Source organism: Phascolarctos cinereus, unplaced genomic scaffold (assembly GCF_003287225.1).
Source record: "Phascolarctos cinereus isolate Bilbo 61053 unplaced genomic scaffold, phaCin_HiC Scaffold_726;HRSCAF=1367, whole genome shotgun sequence".
NCBI classification, from domain to species: domain Eukaryota; kingdom Metazoa; phylum Chordata; class Mammalia; order Diprotodontia; family Phascolarctidae; genus Phascolarctos; species Phascolarctos cinereus.
The window spans coordinates 320,718,117-320,736,573 of NW_027556098.1; the positions used below are offsets into that span (position 1 = coordinate 320,718,117).

An 18,457-nucleotide genomic window follows, 5' to 3' on the forward strand; every position below is an offset into this window, starting at 1 on the left:
CCAGGGGCACTCAGCTAGTGTCTGGGGTCAGATTTGAACTCTGGTTTTCCTGACTCTAAGCTCTATACGCTATGCCACCTAGTTGCTGTAAGTGGCAGTTATGGAACTTGAAGGTCTTCTACCTCCAAGCCCAGGACTCTTCCTGTCACGCCACCCTGGCAACAAGGACGGTTTCAGGGAGAAGGCGGAATTTGAGAGTGTCTAGTGCTTCCAGGCCTCTGTCCAACCCCTTAGATCACCTGATGCTTGTTTCCTGCACCAAGTCTAGGATACCCTCCGTGCCCCCATGCAGCACTGGAATCCTTGGCTTCTCCTTCTTGGATATGCAAGTTCTGGTGTGCTTGTTAAACATTCATTCCTGCTACTTTATAGTTACCACTTATCTAAGCTTATCTAATCCAGGCCATGCTCCTGAGGAATTGGTTGGGGCAGACCTGGAATTAGAATGAATCCTAGTGTTTTGACTTTCTGGTTTTTTTCTGCTATCATTTAAGAGCTATTCTGGGGGAATCAGGGGCATTTGTATAGTAAAGACCACCTCAAAAAATGAAACACGCTCTTTCTGTAATTAGAGTCTGCCTCCCATTCCCCTGCTGCCTGAAGTCCCACAATTAGACAATTATTTTCCTTGAAGTCATTTCCTGGCCTTGTGATTAACTAGCTGTGCAATCATGAACAATCACTTTCCTGCATTGGTCCTCAGTTTAAAATGAGAGGATTGAACTAGAAATCTGGGGTGGGGAACCTGTGGCTTTAAGGTCACTTGTGGCCCTGCAGGTCCTCAAGTGTGGCCCTTTGAATTCAAACTTCACAAAACAAATCCCCTTAATAAAAGGACGAGGCTGTAGGTCCCCCATCCCTGAACTAGATGATCTTTAAGGCCTCATCCTGTGCTGATAATGTTCTCTTGATTCATACAGAGTCATAACTAAGGTGGGGTGATCAGGGCTTTGCCCCAAGGCACCAAAATTTAAGGAGTGAAAAATTGAACACATGCACTCTAGCAGCAGAGATGTCACCAGAGTTACTGATTCTTCCTCCCCTCTGACTGAATTTATCTTAATTATTCCTTTATTATTTTCAAATAAAGTACAGCATTCATTTGAAGGCACAATTTGGATGGCTTGCCCAAGGACGTGTCTTGAGCTTTTTGCTCCAATGCCAAAGCTTCCAGTTGTGGCTCTGATTCCGTGACAATCCTACCTGATGCCCTACTTTTTGGGGGTCATCCTTGACATCCAGTCCTGATCCCGAGCTTCTGTTTTTCCCTTCTCACCCCCTTTACCTGAAACCCCTCTCTCTGTCTCCAGGAACAGGAAAAGGAAGCCAGGAGCAGATCAGCCTACATCTCCGCGCTGCCCAAATCTCCCCCTTGGGGGAGGGACTTTGATGAAGACAAGGATGAAGATGACGAAGGCTCCCCAGGGGGCTGTGACCCAGCAGCTGGAGGCAACGGCAGCTCCTTCCACAGACTTGTCTTCTAGGGGTCTTGACCCCAATCCCGTGCTCTCTTCCTAGTCCCCAGCCTGCTCTGTGATACCCCTTCCCTTGCAAGGCCACCTCAGGCCCCTTCTTCCTTAAGCAGGACAAGACAGGGTGGGCTCAGAGATTTCACCATACCAACTGAGGACTTAGGTTGGACAGGGTCCTATCTTCAAATATAGGAAGCAGACTTGTTCTTCCTCGCCTAGCTTCCTAGCAGGATTAGGAACAATGGGAGAAAGTCAAGGAGAGCAGATTTCAGCTCAGAGCTGTCCAATCATGGAGCAGGCTACTTCTCCATGGGGAGTGAGCTCCTCGTCATGGGAGATATTCAACCAAAAGGCAGATGACCACTTGTTGGGGACATCGTAGAGGGGATTTCTATTCAGGTACAAGTTGAACTACATGACCTCTGAAGTCCCTTCAAGCTCTGAGATTCTCTGACTATACCTTCTGGAGGAAGGCCATCTAAGGAGGCCATCTAAGGCCTTTTCTGAGGGGGTAGAGGCAGAGGTTAATGGTACAGGCCCGGCCTAGGGCCCGTGGGAGTATGGGCTTTTGGTCAATTTGCTCTAGGAACTGGGTCCTCAGGACCTGACTCAGAGAGTACCCAAGCATAGTGCACACAAAAGTCTGTTCAGATGCCATATAAATTTGTATCCTCATTGATTTCACTGAAATGCCTGCTGTGTACAAACAGCTATGTCAGGGTCCTCTGGTAACAGTGCTTTGACTCAAGCACATATGGTGGCCAGTCAAAGACAAATGGCCCTGGGCCTGGCTTATGTAACAGCTGTATTCTATTACAAAAGTACATGATCAGGTCTGGGGAGATGAGGCATCACTGACCTTCACAGCTCTAATGTTCTGCCATCATGCAGCATTTGCCTCCTTACCCCTTTTCCTTTTCCTCCCCTCCATCTTCCCCATCATGTGCAAATAACGTCATCATTCCCTGATAACGTACTCTGAACTCTCCAAATCGGGGAGATCATAGACTGGAGAAGGATGGGTGAGGCAGTGTGGGTGTTGATGTAACCTTTCTTTTTTCCCCCAGTGCAGGTATATTTAGTCTGGGCCCACAAACCTTCTCCACCCCACCCCACCAAGGGCTCCACGGAGAGATCTCGGGGTGTCCATGAACTTGGATGGAGGAAAAAAACCAAAACATCTTCATTTGCATTCACAGCTGAATTTAGCATTTCCTTCAGTTATTTTTAAAGCATGATTCTGAGAAGGGGGGTCTACTGTAGGCATCACCAGACTGCCAGAGGGGTCCGGGATACCCCAATGGTTAAGCCTCTTCATTCTAGTATGTTCAGCAGAGCACTTAATTTAATTGACTCATTCATTCTGGAAGCCTCAGTGTGGTCATAGGATCTTTATAGAACAATCAGATTTAGAGCTATAAAGGAACTCATCTAATCTACCCTCTTATTTTACAAATGTGGAAACTGAGGTCCAAGAAGAGACATGACCTGCTTAAGGTCATAGTTAGCAAAGCCAGGATTCTTTGCCAGCTTTTGCCAATTGCATGTACAGTATGATGGGGAGTGACCTTGCCCACTCACCTCTATACTACCTCTATACTGCTGCTTCCCTCTTCTCTAGGACAGGAAAGACTCAGCCTGGGCCTGGTCCCTTGGCTGTGCTTGAAATGTGGTGGGTTTACCTGGGATTGCTGTTTATTTTACTAAGAGACTAGCACATTTTGCAGCTAGGAGAGGGGAGTGGTGACCCAGCAAATGGTTCTGTTCCAGATGTGGTAGCTATATTTCTGCAGTGTTTTCACATCCATTAGACCATGGGAGGTTAAAGCTGGGAGGGACCCTGGAGACCATTCCAGTCCTAAGAGAGTGAGTGCTGAAAGGACCTTGGTCCAATCTCTTTTTACAGATGAGGAAACTGAAGGCCACCAAAGGAGAGGGCCTCTCAGAAGGACTCACAGGTAGAGCTGGGATTCACACCCAGATCCTCTGACCCAGCATTTTCACTAAATCATGCAGCCTCAGTTTTATCCTTACAACCTCCTAGTCATATTGGTGTTATATTTTTATCTCCATTTTGTTAATGGGGAAACTGAGGCTCAGAAATGGTTGATCTGAGAGTGCCCCCTACCAGCTTGTTCTGGTGCCTGAGTAGTCCCCTTAGAGTTGCCCATGTTAAGATCCTTGTATCTTTTTTAAATTGGGGAGGTGGGGGGAGCATTTTACATTATTAGTTTAGTATGCATACAGAACTTGAGGGTCCAGTTCTGTTACTTGCCTCATATGGGACCTTGGGTAAGTCACATCCCCTCTGATCTTTGGTGGCCTCATCTCCCAACCTCAGGGGGTTGTTGTGGGGAAAGGCAGAGTACAGAATAAGTGAGCCACCATCATCAGCCATTAGCATAGCAATAAAGGGGTTCACATAGGAGAGGTGGCACTCTTGCTACTAAAAGGGCTGAGGCTGGTAGATTGCTTGAGCTGGGGAGTTCTGAGACGCAGCAGGGATAAAGCTGACCAGGTGGCCAGAGGAACCCTGGCATCAACGGAGTGAGCCTGTCCTTGGGTCCCTCTCTCCCCTCCCAGCCCCCCCAAGGTTGGGAGGGGCACCACCAGGTTGCCAATGGGAGAAGTGAACTGACTTAGGTCAGAAAGTGATCAGCAAGTCATACCTTCTATACAGATCACTGGTGAGATTGGACCTTTTGGGGGTACTCAGTCTCAAACTAACAAAACCCTCACCAAAAATAGTAAAATTAATAGGTAGGGTTTTGGGGGTTAGGTCTGAGGCCTAGCAAGCTCTGATTTTGTTTGTTTGAGGTAAGAAGTGAGGGGTGAGAGTCCAGAGCTAAAGTAACTGCAAGGGGAGGGGGAGGAATAGCTAGCGGACGGGAGGGAGGCACTGGGTGGAGGGTGCTGTCCTCTCCCCATAGGGGAAGACAGCTTTGGGAACTCCTTTCCCCAAGATGGGCAGCCCATTCTCTTTCCTTTAGCTCCAGTCTTGGGTTTCCCACAACCCAATTTTTGGTTTTGCTTTCCCAAGGACAGCAACACATAAAAATAAAATCATGGTTTCATTGCAATGTGAAAGCTGTTCCCAACTCCCCTCACCTGGCAGGTTCCCTTCATTATTGAGGGGATTGCCCCAAAGTGAAATGGGCTGTAGGTAGTAGGGAGGGAGTACCTCATTCAGCAGACATTTATCAAAAGATCTGATATGGGGGAGATCCTGTGCTCAAGGTGAGGATTCAAAATGTTAAAAAAAAAAAAGTGCCTGCCCTCAAGCAGCTTCTATTCCATAGAAGATTGGAGCTAGGTGGGACAGGAGGCGTGACATGTACATAGGCTTAGGGAGAGGGTGAGAAAAGGAGCCTGGGGACTAGGTGCCTGAAGGGCAGTCTCAGCTAGGGCATCACCCACCAGAAGCAGAGTCCAGATGACCATGTGTCAGGATTGTAGGTTAGATTCTGGTTCTGATAGTGAAGTTCACAGGAGTTAAAGCTGGAAGGGGCCTTGCAGCTGAGCTAGTCCAAGGCTGCCTTGGAGGCAGAGGTAACTTGCCCAAGATCACACTTTCACCCAAGTAGTAGAGTTGGATTTGAACCCAGTTCTGAGATTCTATGGGTCTGTAACTTCTTTCCTTCCTATAATCTAATTTCTCTTGCCTGAGTGGCTGGGAGGAGACCCCCACAGAGCTGGCATTTGGGCCGGACTCTAGACTAGGAATTCCTGAGCTGGGTCCTGAATCTGACTCTTGTCACTGATGGTGTGACTTGGGTAAGTTATTTTCCCTCACCAGGATGGTCTGTGACTAATAAGATACTGGGTACAGTCTCCAATGGGTAAAGTTTTTTGTTTATTTTTGGCGAGGCAATTGGGGTTAAGAGACTTACCCAGGGTCACACAGCTAGTGTCAAGTATCTGAGGCTGGATTTGAACTCGGGTCCTCTTGATTCCAGGGCTGTGCTCTATTCACTCCACCACCTAGCTGCCCTAGGTAAAGTTTTAGGAGAAAGGGTGCTCCTGGGCTTTGAGCAGGGGGAGCAATTGTTTTCCTTCACTCTCAGATAACAAGGGGAAGTCAGATTCTTAGTGGTGAAACTGCAGGTTGACTGATTATATGTACATTTCTGCCACACTCTTCATACCAGTGCTGGGAGGGAGATGGTAGGTCCTGAGTGTGGACCAATATTATCCTAATTTTACAGAAGAGGAAACAGATTCAGAAGAAATGATCATACTGGGGCAGCTAGGTGGCACAGTGGATAGAGCTCTGGCCTTGGAGTCAGGAGGACCTGAGTTCAAATCCGGCCTTAGACCAGACACTTGACACTTACATTTACTAGCTGTGTGACCCTCAAGTGGGCAAGTCACTTAACCCTGAGTGCCTCACCAAAAAGCGGGAAAAAAAAAAAAAGAAATGATCATACAGCTAATATCAGAGATAGGATAGGAGCCCCGGGCAAGTCACTAGTGTCTTCATCTTAACACTCAAAACCCAATGCTCTTTCTCACTTGCTATAAGGCAAAGTGGTTCTGCTTCTCCAGCTTCCCTTCCCCTCAACTTGCCAGACAGGAATGGTGGGATCACTCCCAGGTTGGGGCCTGGCAGTAGCAGACTAGGTAAACAGCCCTGAAGAGTCTCAGGATAATTATTATCCTCCATCATCTTCTTCATCCCCTGGGGCTGAGGAAATACAAGGGCTTAAAATTGGGAAGGTTTCCAAGGGGCAGCATTTCCCTTTTCTTTCCTCCTGCCTTCCATCTTGACCACAGCATTCTCTCCTAACTGTCCGCAGCAGAGACAGGCAGAAGGGAAAGGGGAAGGAGAATGGAAGGTTTGGGGGATGAGTCAGCTCTCTTCAGTGAAAGAGGAGTAGTACTATCTTGGAGTCAAAATTCCTGGCTCTGACACATGGGGACAGTGGGATGTTATATAACCTCACCTGAGCCTCAGCTTTGTCATCTGTAAAATGGGGATACCATTTGCATTCCTGACTTCAGCTGTTTGGAGGGAAGTACTTTGTAAAGTATAAATCATGATAGAAATGAATACTTATTTAACATAGACCCAGAGAGGTGAGATGATTACACAAAATTGATTACACACAGTTGGTGTGATCAGAGCTGAGACTGAAAGTGAGGTCTCAGAGAGAAGTAAGAAGGCAGGGAGTAAGGACCTGGTAAGAAAGGGAGGGGAAAAAATGGGAGCTCTTCTGAGGCATTTCAAGTAGAGGAGAAGACTTCAGCACAATGACACCAAAAGATGCTTCCCTGCTACCTCCTGGACAGGGATGGAACCTGGCCAGACATCAGTCTGCAGTGGAGTGCAAATTTGAGCCCAGTCCTGTCACTTCAATAAGCCTCAGTTTCCCCATCTGAACTGAAACCTTTCTCAGCCTCAGTTTCCTCATCTGTAAAATAAGGGGCTTAACCAGATGACTTCTCAAGTCCCTTTTCCAGTTCTGTCCATGATCCTGAGCTATGTATTAGGCAGCAATACTGGACTGGGACTCACGTTCTGGCTGTGTCTTCTAGCAAATCACCTTGACTCTCTGGGCCTTGTGGTCTCCTCTTCCAAACCATGGGGATGATGCCTGCACTGCCTACCTCTTGGGGTCTTTGTGTGAACCTTAAAGCATCCTGGACATGAGAGGCGTGTGATTCTGTGATGGTGGCGGGGCCCTCGAGCTCCATCCACCATTTGCCTCAGATACAGACAGACTCAGAGGATCAGATTTCTCCTTGCCTTTATTCTCGCCCTACTGTCCTTGGCAGTTAACAAGGGCATTCACTTTCACCGGGCCTGTACCATATTTCATCAACGGCAGAAACATTAGCTACGTTAAACCCATTCCCCACCCTCCGCCCCCTCCCACTCCCAACCTCAAGACCTACTTACAGGATAAATACATGTTACAAAGGCTGCTTTCTTCATCTTCTTTTAAAGGAAAAGAATAAATTAATAATTTAGGCCACTGGCCACCAACAGCGATTTGAGGAAACGCGTCCATTTTCAACAGTTAACATCTCAGGTACACAGTGCACTACAATCCATTTCTCCTCCTTTTGGAGATGGGGGCTTGGGGAAGGTTTCACACAAAGTCTACCCTCCCTTCCCCTTTGGACCCCAGGAAATGGTTCTAGGTTTCAAGACACAGACACCAACGTAGATACAAGAGCATAGCCCCGGGTATCCCCTCGTGGGGCAGCTCTCCAGGGGATGGTCTCGCAGGTTCCTCTGCAGCCATCCCCCACCCCCACCCCAAACCACAAGTCTGGCCTCATGGCCTTTCCAGATCTCTTGGGTTCTTCCTGCTCATTGCAGAATCCAAGAACGTCAGCAGAGGCAAACGGAAGCTTAGAGATCATCCGGTCCATGGAGGGGCAGGGGGCAGGACCTTTATATGTTTCTGTTGGCCTGGGATCAAGGGCTCATTGTCATTCTCCATCTCCCCTTACCCCAACCCTGAGTGGGGGGAGGGGCCGACTAGGGGTTGGCTCCTTGGCACCCACCCACTTGTCCATTTTTCATTGCTCATTTTCGTACAGCCCCAAGGGCTGTAACTGGTGTGGCCACAGCTCAGAACCTTGGTTCTCTACCCATATATTCAATGCCTGCTACATACCTCTATTACCCACTATAAACAAGGCCTCCTGGGGGATAGGTGTGGAAGATGCTTCCCTTCAGTTATTGTTTTGCAGGGGGAAAAAATGGCCTCTTTTATATCCACACCCCTGGACAATTGCTTTTCGATCTGCATTGAGCCGGACAGCATAGGCCGGGCTGTATGTGATGTCACCAACATGTATAATATCTGCCTATAACCCTGCCAAGCAAGGCCCAAGGACCAAACTCTGGCCCTCATTCTGTGTATTTGTTGGAATTGCGGGGGAAAGAGTAGTTACACAGCTTCGAATGTGGCAGGTGTGGGCAGTTACTGAAATCAGGAGACAAAGACTTGGCTTGTCAAGTGAAGGCTTAGAGTGGGGTGGGAGTTTGGGGGGGGGGTTAGGCCACCAACCCAGCTGGGGCTGAACTAACCTAAATACTGTCCCCAGCTGTTTTCCACTGCCCCTTGAAAGTGAGAAAGATGCTTCCCAGTGGTAGGCTGGAGGGCCTTAGGGCTCGCTGCTCTTCATTGGTGTCTCCTGGAGTCCAAACAGATGCTCCCAGGAGGATGCAAACATCGCCTCCTGAGGCTGTGCTGCATCTGTTGATGTCTGGTCTCCTCATGCCTTTAACACAGACTGTTACGGCCCAGAGAACCTTGGACTCTGAATATCTGAGCTAGAAGGGCCTTAGGCCACTGAGTTGAACCCCCTTGTTTTCCTGGGCTTCCCCATTTAGGGTCCTCTCAAAGTGGGTACCGGGCAGGTTTAGGAGCATACGATGCTTTATTACAATCAGAGCCAAGCAGCTACCAGGAAATATGGTTGGGATTGAGAGCACATCAAAAGCTAGCCATCCTGGCCATTTTCCCCCCCATTTTTTTATGGTAAAATGATTTGGGGAGGAGAAAAGAATTGGCCAGTGTTTCTCAGTGCTCCGAGGCAGAATTCTGCTTTCTTCTCCAAGATGCTGATCTCTCAGCCTCTTCTGTTTCTGACAAAGTTTTATGAGCTAAGAACAAGGAAGGTGGCCTTCCCTGCCCTTACCAAGCATGGGCTCCCAGGCTGACACAAGAGTCCCCCTCATGGAGGGAAAAGAGGAACCTAGAGGTAACAGGCCATAACTTGGCCACCCAGAGTCAACTCAGCTTCAACCCTCGTCCAATGAGGTAGGTTGCTATTACCCCATTTTTGTGATGGGGGAACTGAGGCACAGAAGGATAATGTATACGTGATCTAAGGACGTGTAGCCTAGGAGGTATGTCGCAGATTAGCTAATACCCTTGCATGCTGGGTATCCTGGAGGTGTTGGGTGTCATGCTCCCCTATTTTACCACCCTTTTCCTTGACTAGATTTGGTCCTTCCCTATTTCTTAGTCTCCAGGCCAACAGGGCTGAGGGGGTTGAGAGAAGAGAGGTGTGTGTGGTTGAACACAGTATTTCTGTTGGGAGATCCCCTGGAGGCATTTGGTTTACTCCTCTGAAGTCCTGAAAGAGACAGGAGCATGGGCTAGCAAGAAAAACATGCCACTGGGCTTGTCTCACTACTACTACCACTACTACTACCACTACTACTACCACTACTACTATGACTACTACTACGACTACTACTACTATTACTACCACTACCACCACCACCACTACTACTACTACTAGTGCCTTGAGATAACTGTTTAACTTTTCTAGGTTTTGGTCTCTCCATTTGTAAAATAAGGAGATTAGACTAGAATCTGGTCTCAAAGGTCCCTTCCAGCTGCAAATCCTATGAAAATTTCAAATAATTGAGTTTATGAGGAGTAACTCATCACCACCACCAGGCAAATCTTAGGAAATCTCCTGTCCTACCATGAGAAAGCAACCCACATAGGCCTTCTCTGCCTCTCAGAGAATACAGGGCTAACTCCTGCTTCCCAAGCCCAGCAAGAACCCTGTTCTATCACAGCTGCAAACCAGGCAGGCCCCAGGGTAAAACACTGATGACGACCCTCACCCCACCTGGGCCCAGTCTCTGGGGCACATCATACATGTGTGCGACACAGACTTGGTCTCTAAGGTTTGCCATTCTGTGGCATGTGCCTATCCCTTCCAAAAGACTGCCCCTTTTTCCACCAAAAAATCTGGGCTTTGATTTGAGGATTTCTGGCCTCACCCAAGTAGGGACACAGGGAAGATGTCCAGGTTGACCCTGAAATAGACTCCATCCCAATCCACAAGCTTCCCCAGACCCCCGTACAGAACTACCCCTACAAGCACAACTCCCTTATGTACATGACATCAGTCCTATCTACATTTCCTCTTCTCCACATGACATTCATTGCCCATCTCTCCCTCCACATTTTTCCCATTGCGTTCAGCCTCATCTCTCTCCTGCACTGCATTTCTTCCATGACCTCTTCCCCAATGAATTTCTCCCATGCCCATAACATCAAAAACATCAGCAACCACACAACAGGTGCATTTTACCTGGACCCATGACATTACCCTCTTCAATGCTACATTTCAGCCATATTAATCCACTCCCATAAAGGATCACCTCAGATTCTTCATTAACCCTCCCAAAGCCTTCCCTTCCATTACCTGCTCCCTTCATACATTTTTCACCAGCCTCAGCCCCTTCACTACATTCCCCCTCCCACAGATGCACACTCCAGTGGGAATCCAGTTTCCTTCTAACACTATGTGCCTCCAAGCACTGTGGTCTTCCCTTTCCTGGCTTGGAAAACCTGCCCTCTTTCCTATAGTATATCCTCTCCAATCCCCCAGAGTCCCACCATCCAAAGTCGAAAGGAACACCTTTAGCACTAGCCCCAAGCTGCCTCTGGGTGTCTGTCCTTCCCTACTGAGCAGGGCATATGTTCCATCCCAGCAGGGGCCTTGGCACACTCATCAAACCCCACAAGTCCACAGTTTCAGTGTCCGGAGTTTCAATATCCATGGCCTTCAGGTGCTTGACATCCTGGTCTTGGTCTTCTGGCCCCCTTGGTCTATTTTGTTTCTCCCCATCCTGGGATGCTGGAAGCAGCTCCTCTGAAGGGTAGGGCACTGTAAATGTCAGCCAACTCCCTGATCCTTGGTGCTGGGATTTCCCCACCTTGCCTCAGGACCTGCCTCCTTGACCAAGTTGAGGCCCTGGACCTGGGGAAGGGGAGCTCCCTGCTGCTGGGGATTACCCCAACAGAGCAGGCAAGGGTCCCCCACCAAGAGAGCCACCTCTAACAAAGACTCCTCACTTCTCTATTGGGAAATGTGCCCCCTGCTGAAGCAAATAGGGACAGGCTGGTAGAGCCTTTTAAGCACATTATGTCCAGGCTGAGAGGAGAGAGGCTGGAAGTGAGGGAGCTGGAGGCTGTGACACGGAGTGAGTTGGGGACTCTGAGTTCTGGATGCTCAGGAGGACAGCCAACCCTGGCTCAGAGGAGGATACCCAGGGCTAGGGAGCTAGAGGTGGCTGCAGAGACTTTTCAGAAAAAGCTTGGAAGAAAGAAAGGCAGGGGTGGGTAGGCTCTGGGCATTCAGTATTGCTCAAAGGTGTGGTCCTGAGCTGGTGCCCAAAGGCCAGAGAGAGAGTCCTGCCCAGCCTCTGGATAGGAAAGCCCCATCAGGAGGCCTCAGAAGACTGAAAGTCTAAAAGGCCAGGCCCAAAGAGCAGGCCAGGGACCCCAGGGAGGAGGGAGGTGGAGAAGGGGAAGCAGGAAGAAGTCATACAGGGACACCCCCCTCCCTGGGTCCAGGGCCTGCCTTGATCTTCACAGCTTGCCCCCCTTGCTGGGCTCTGAGGATTGCCGGACATCTGTCCACTCCTGCATGGTGTTCTGCAAGGCCTGGGTCTTTTCTTTGTCCACTTGTACGTAATCCACTTTCTCATCTGATGTAATGGATGATGTAGATGGCTGTGGAGCAGAAACACAAGCCAGTGTGAGTGGCAGGGGTGTGGCCTGCCCTTCTTCCAAGCAGAAGTGTCTCCCTTCCTCTTCCTGAGCTGATGCCTAGCTGGTGGATATGTTTTAACTATACTATACACATCATTTTGTTGGTACAGGGACCTCCTGATGAAGAAAAGAGGCAGCTCTACCAGAGCAGGTCACTATCTTCTTTGCAACTTAGGGTCTTAGAAAGTTGCCAGAGTCACTGCAACATTAAAAGACTGGCCCAGGGTCACTGAACCGGAATGGGTCAGAGGCAGGCTCTGAGGCTGGCTTCCTTACTCCATGGCTGCCTCTGATGGCTAAGTGCCTCCCAGGCAACCGCTCCCATGGACACTCCCACTCCTCTCTGTGTCAGGACACTGGTAGAACTAAGGAGGTGTGAAGGAGCCACCCTCCCACCCCCATCCTCAGCAGTACCACTTACCACCGTTGTGGGCAAGGAAGGCCTGGGGCAGGCCTGGGGCAATTTGAGCGAATGGTGCCCCATGAGCCCTTGGGGCAAGAAAAATATAAAATCAGTTTTCAAGACTATGGCAGGGAGTTCCTGAGACTCCAAGTAATCTTCCTGGACTTCTTGGATGGCCTTAGGAACTGCTTTTACCAGAAGTATCTGACTGTACTTTTATTAAATGGATGGTTTGTTTGAACCCTTGGGCTCTGATAGGAGTGTTCCATTGCACTTAGATGGATCAGGCTAGCACAGCCTCTTCATCACAGGGCTGTTGTAAGAACCAAATGAGATCTTGGATGAGAAAGTGCTTCATAAACCCGGAAAGCAAACCTCACCTAAGTAAAAGATTATTATTTGATTAAAAGTTTACTTCTCTGCTTGTACTGCTCTGCTGATGGCATGACTCACTCCTTGCCCTGCATCCTTACCCTTCACCCGGCATGGTGGCCCAGCCAGTCCCTGACATCCCCCACCCTCCCTTTCCCTGTTGGTACCTTTCGGTGGGGGCTGGGTGAGCCTGGCTGGAAATCCAAGGCTAAGTAGTCCACACTGCCTGTACTTTTCTTGGGAGCAGGGCTGTTTGTGCCACTGGGAACAGGGGATGCTGACACAGGATTTTGCTGTAACAAGGGGACACAGGCGGAAGAGACAGTGTCAACAAGCAAGGAGTTCCCTCTGGGATTGATCCCTAGACCTTAAGTGAACAGAAGCAGGCAGGACGCAAAGGGAGAAAAATAAGGGGGAAAGATGGTTGGGGAATCGATCATTTTGTTTGCAGAAAAGAACAGAGATATTCTGTAAATCAATTCAGTCCAAGGAAATTAAATTTAAACACATATGGTGCTTCCACCTATGAGCAAGGAGGCCTCTGCCTGATTCTTCCTGTCATGCCTCACTGTGGCATGGAGAGGCCCCTTCTCCCTCCCCCCACTTCTCCACCCCCAGCTCTCCAAGGCTCTTTCAATGGAGCATAGGCTCTGGCAGGCTCCATTACCTAAAGACTAGCAGAGAAGCTCATCACCCTCAGCAACTCATTAACTCATTAAATTGCCAGTTAAAGTGAGGAGGAAAAAGACATCTCTTGCACCCATGAGGTCATAGATCTCAGAAGAACCGAAGAGGGAAGGCCCTCCCATGGCCTTCTGCTTATACCTCTAATGCACTTGTCATTTAATACTACGCATTAGATCTTTCAGCTCTAGAATTCCTGCCTTGAGCTGGAAAGGACCTTGGAACAGAGAATGTTAGAAATTAAAAAGAACTTAGAACACAGAATGACCAAGCTAGAAGGGACCTTGGAGACCATGTAGTTTTCTATCAACCCAGCAGGCCAAGGGCGACCAGACGATATCGAAACTCTTGTGTAAAAAAATCAAGGAAATCAGAACCAAAGGAGAACTTAGAACATTGAATATGAAGACTTGGAAGAGACCTTATAACATAGAATACTAGTAATAGTAATAAACAATAATGAGGATTCATAAAGCATTTTGCAAAGCAGTTTGAGCTGGAAGGGACCCCAGAATAGAAAATGCTAGAGATGAAAAGAACCTTTGCACATAGAATGACAGAGCTGGAAGGGACACTGGAAACCATCTAGGCCAGACTCCTCATTGGCCCTAAGAGGGGAAGTCACTTTCCAGGCCTAGGACCCTTATTCCCAATCTGGAGAAGCACTCAAGAGAGATTTAGGGTATTTTCCCATTTTTAAAATACTAATCAACCCCCCAGATCCCATCAACTCTCCCAACTTGTGAAGTTTATTGAAAAAAATTATTTGTATACATATATCATCCTTACCTCACTTCACAATGGGTTATAAGATTATTGAGGTCAGGGGACATTTCATACACCTCTCTATCCCCTTTAGTGGCCAGCACAGGGCCCTGCACAAAGTGGACATTCACTAACAATTTGGTGAACACTTGAATAAATGACTGGATTCTTAGCACCTTTGTCAAACAGGCACTAGGCTCCCATAATCAGGGCACCCACACAGGACCTCCAGATCAGACGATCTGCCTTGTCAAACTGAATGCGCCTCTTCCCCACTCCCCTCTCAGACTCTGTCTTCCTAGTGGTGCTTACCATGGGGACATAATTCTCCTCACTGTCCCCTGAATCGGTGCTGGTGATGCTCTGGGTGGAGACAGGACGGCAGGACTGGGAAGAGCTAGCATTGAAGGTATGACTGTTTGTGGAAAGAGAAAGATACATGGAGTTAACCCTATAAAGGCCAAGCATATTAAATGATGCCTTTTAAAGGATACTTCAGTTCAATAAGGCTGTGGTATGTCTACCTCACATGTCATGGCTTTTTCCTATATCTTTTGTTATCAAAACTTTTGTTACTAGCATTTTGAAGACAAAGCTTTGTAATTAGCATTTTAGAGACTTTTCAAATAAGGAAAGGAAGAAAATACTTTGTGGTACTTATAAGGATAAGATGTGTCAAATGACACAGCTTGGTCCTTCAAGATATTCTTAAATTCTGGTTCTTTTAGAATCAAAGGTATGTGGAATCATTATTTCTTGATACATTAGGACCACAAAATCCTAGAATTCTAGAATCTCAGAATTCTAGATTCACAAAATCTTAGCATTTTCAAAACTAAAAGTCATAGAATCTTAAATACTAAAATCTGGGTATCGCAGAAACTTAGGGTGATACGTACGAGTAGATGTTGCCTCTGCCCTTTCTGGACACCCACCAGGAATCTAAATGTGCAGTGGGGGTAGAGCGAGGAATACACAGATGGCGATGGACAGTGTCATGAAACTCAAGTGTCCTATCTAGCCCACAATTACTACAGAGCTGAGTTCATGGCTATTCTCCAGTACGGACCAAGGGACTCCTAGGAAAAACTACAAGATGAAGAGGATGCTTGCATAGTAGTAAAGGAATACATTGGGTGGGTGCTTAGGCCATGAATTAAACAGTTATCACTCAAAGACAACCACACTGAATATGGGAATGGCTAAGGGGTGCTACATTTGAATTACAAAATCTTAAGAGTGAGGAGGGATGTGATAAAGTATCTAGTATAACTCTCTCATTTTATTCATTATGTTTTATATCCGTGACTGAGAAACTATTGTTAACATTCAGTTAGACTTTGGTTCCAAAGAAATAACTTATGTAAAGCATTTTTGAATTGTCATGTACTATATACATGTGAACTGTTGCCATCATCATCATCATCACTGAACCCCCAAAAGGGGGTGAGGCTGCCAAAGCCCTCTGACATATGAACACAGCCACTTGAACTTAATTCATCCTCAAATTGTGCACAGGGCTTGGTACTTTCCAAAAGTGATTTCACATACACCATCTTGATGGACCTTCCCAGCAGCCCACAGACACAGGCTGGGCATGTATCTCTCCCTTATTTTCCCTTTTGACAAATAAGACCGTGAGACAACACAGCAGTCAAAAGACAAGGCAAGGACAGAAGTGGGACTAGAACCCAGATCTCCCAGCTTCCTTCCTTTCCCCCCACTATCCTCCTCCTCAGCCCCCTGACCCATAACCCACTCACATTGCCCTAGACCAAGACTTCGTGACTGGGGACTTAAAAGGAAGCTCATCGATGACTGTGTTGTTTCTCAAGTCCAGAGGAGTTGGTTTGGCTGAAATAGGATGAGAAGAAAGAACAGTTTAGGAAACAAGGATGTTTGTTATCTTGAGTGCTGGGAAGGGTCACAGACCTTCAGAGCAGGAAGGGGCCCTGGGAGATCTCACCCAATCCATTTTACAGACAAGGAGGTATCTTGAGCAGAGATCATTACCCTCACTTTACATACATGAAACTGAGGATTTGAAAGGTGATATGTCTTGCCCAAGTTCATAGTGAGAATTAGTAGCAGAAGAGAGCCTTGAATTGCGGCCTCCTGATTCTCCAGCCAATGCTGTATCTGGCTACATCCCACCTGGGAAAACTCCAGGCTCACATGCAGGCTATTGTGAAAATGTACCTGCTTAGAGGGGGCAGTATTTGGAGGTGTAACCATCCTCACCTTTCCTGTCAGGTTTGAGATTTCGGTTGACGGGGGGAGGCTGGATCTCACTCCCCCGCCCCCGATGGACCGGCAAGGCAGAAGAAGAGAAGCTGAGGTGGTCAAAGTGATGAGGCCCCGGGCTCATGGGGATGTAGACACTCTGAGAATTGTCATTAGATCTCTCCATGGCCAGCAGGGAGGAGGACCCAGGGTTCATGGGTACATAGTTGTCTTCTGAATTGGAGCTGTCTGTGTGCCCCACAGTGGCTTTCCCTATCTAGAAAAAGCAAAAAAGGACACAGGGAGGGTTACTGGAGGAGGAAGGTGGGGATAGAGGATGGGTAGGTTCGACCCTGTGTGACTGGCCATCTCTAAGAGGTTGAGAGAGACCTCTCTCCTGAGTCCACAAAGCCAGGAGAGATGGGTTTAAGCTGCGGCAGAAGGGACTTAAATTAGACAAGGGGAAGACTTTCCCGACAATGAAAGAGATATTAAACTTCAAAGGAAATCATGCAATCACCTATACACAGCTTGCCTATTTATTGATCCAGCCCCAAAGCTTTAATAGGGGTAGGGATAACAGAAGACTCTCCTACAAATAGATGCTGCATGTGATTTCAATGGTAAGTGTGATTCTGCAAATATGAAACACAGAACCCATCAGTGGGGTGCTGGGTACCAGTGACAACTGGGAGTAGACTCAGGCTCTCAGTGTGATTCACAGTGGCATCGCATATTCATGGATCTTAACCATAATAACAATAACAATAATAGCTAATATGTATGTAGCACTTACTATGTGCCATGAACTGTGCTAAGTGTTTTATAATTATTATTTCATTTAATCTTTACAAAGACCTTTACAAAAACCTTATTATCACATTTTACAGATGAGGAAACTGAGGCAAACAGTGGTTAAATGACTTGCTCATGGTCACACAGTTACTAAATGTCTGAGGTCAAATCTGAACTCAGGTCTTCCTGACTCCAGGCCCAGCACTCTTATCCACTGCACCCTTATCTGCCCCATATTTTGTGAGTTTCTTTGGCTCCCTCACGGCTTGGTTGAATACCCTAAGGGTGAGTCCTATGTTGTATCCTTGGGTGAGTGGGCTTTGGAGGGGAGGGTCTCCACTCTTTTATAAAAGGGGTACAAAATAGAGTAAGATGAAAGAAAATTACTCAGGAAATCACAAGGTGATGGTTAGGAGGCCAGGAAGAGAAAAGCAAAGATCTAGAATCTAAGGGCATGCCTTTGATGGCCACTTACACAACTGGGAAATGGTTGTATAAATTATGATATATGAATGTAATGGGATATTATTGTATTGTTTAAAAAAAAAAAGATGGGGCAGCTAGGTAGTGCAGTGGATAGAGCACCGGCCCTGGAGTCAGGAGGACCCGAGTTCAAATCTGGCCTCAGACCAAACACTTGACACTTTCTAGCTGTGTGACCCTGGGCAAGTCACTTAACCTCAATTGCCTTAAAAAAAAAAAAGATGATGAAACAAATTATCTCAGAGAATCCTGGGTAACATGACTTGATGCAGAGTAGAGGGAACAGAACCAGGAATACAACTGGAGGGGCAACAATATTGTAAACAAAAACCACTTTGAAGGACTTAGGAACTCTAATCTATGGTCAATCAACTCTGACCAGCCAGATTGGCAGAGGACCTCTGATGAGGTATCTTACCCACCTCTTGATAAAGAAGATGGAAACCAGCTGCTTATGAAAAAAAATAATATTTATATAAAAAAAAAATAAAGAGGCAGCTAGGTAGAATAGCAGATAGACAACTAGTCCTGGAGTCAGGAAGACCTGAATTCAAATTTAACCTCAGATATTTACTAGCTGTTTGACCCTGGGCAAGTTACTCAATCTCTGTCTGCCTGAGTTTCCTCAACTCTAAAATAGGGGCCTTGCAGTGATGTTTTGAGGATCCTTTCCTTTCCTTTCCCTTTCCTTCCCCTCACTCTCCCTAAAAAAAAAAGGACAT

At 47.3% G+C, this 18,457-nt stretch overlaps 2 protein-coding genes across 2 annotated transcripts in view; one reads left to right on the top strand and one right to left on the bottom strand.

Annotated features, from left to right (window-relative positions):
• USP35 (ubiquitin specific peptidase 35) overlaps positions 1-7,464 on the top strand; it is a 65,408-nt gene extending 57,944 nt beyond the window's left edge. The window contains exon 12 of the mRNA XM_078156940.1: positions 1,311-7,464. Within this exon, the coding sequence (XP_078013066.1) occupies positions 1,311-1,484 (174 nt within the window). The 3' untranslated portion in view covers positions 1,485-7,464. The remainder of the gene's footprint in view (positions 1-1,310) is intronic.
• The window catches only part of GAB2 (GRB2 associated binding protein 2), a 258,560-nt gene continuing 247,305 nt past the window's right edge, over positions 7,203-18,457 (bottom strand). Inside the window, 5 exon segments of the mRNA XM_020972287.2 lie at positions 7,203-11,971; positions 12,953-13,078; positions 14,547-14,649; positions 15,998-16,088; positions 16,476-16,734. Of these exon segments, the coding sequence (XP_020827946.1) occupies positions 11,828-11,971; positions 12,953-13,078; positions 14,547-14,649; positions 15,998-16,088; positions 16,476-16,734 (723 nt within the window). The 3' untranslated portion in view covers positions 7,203-11,827.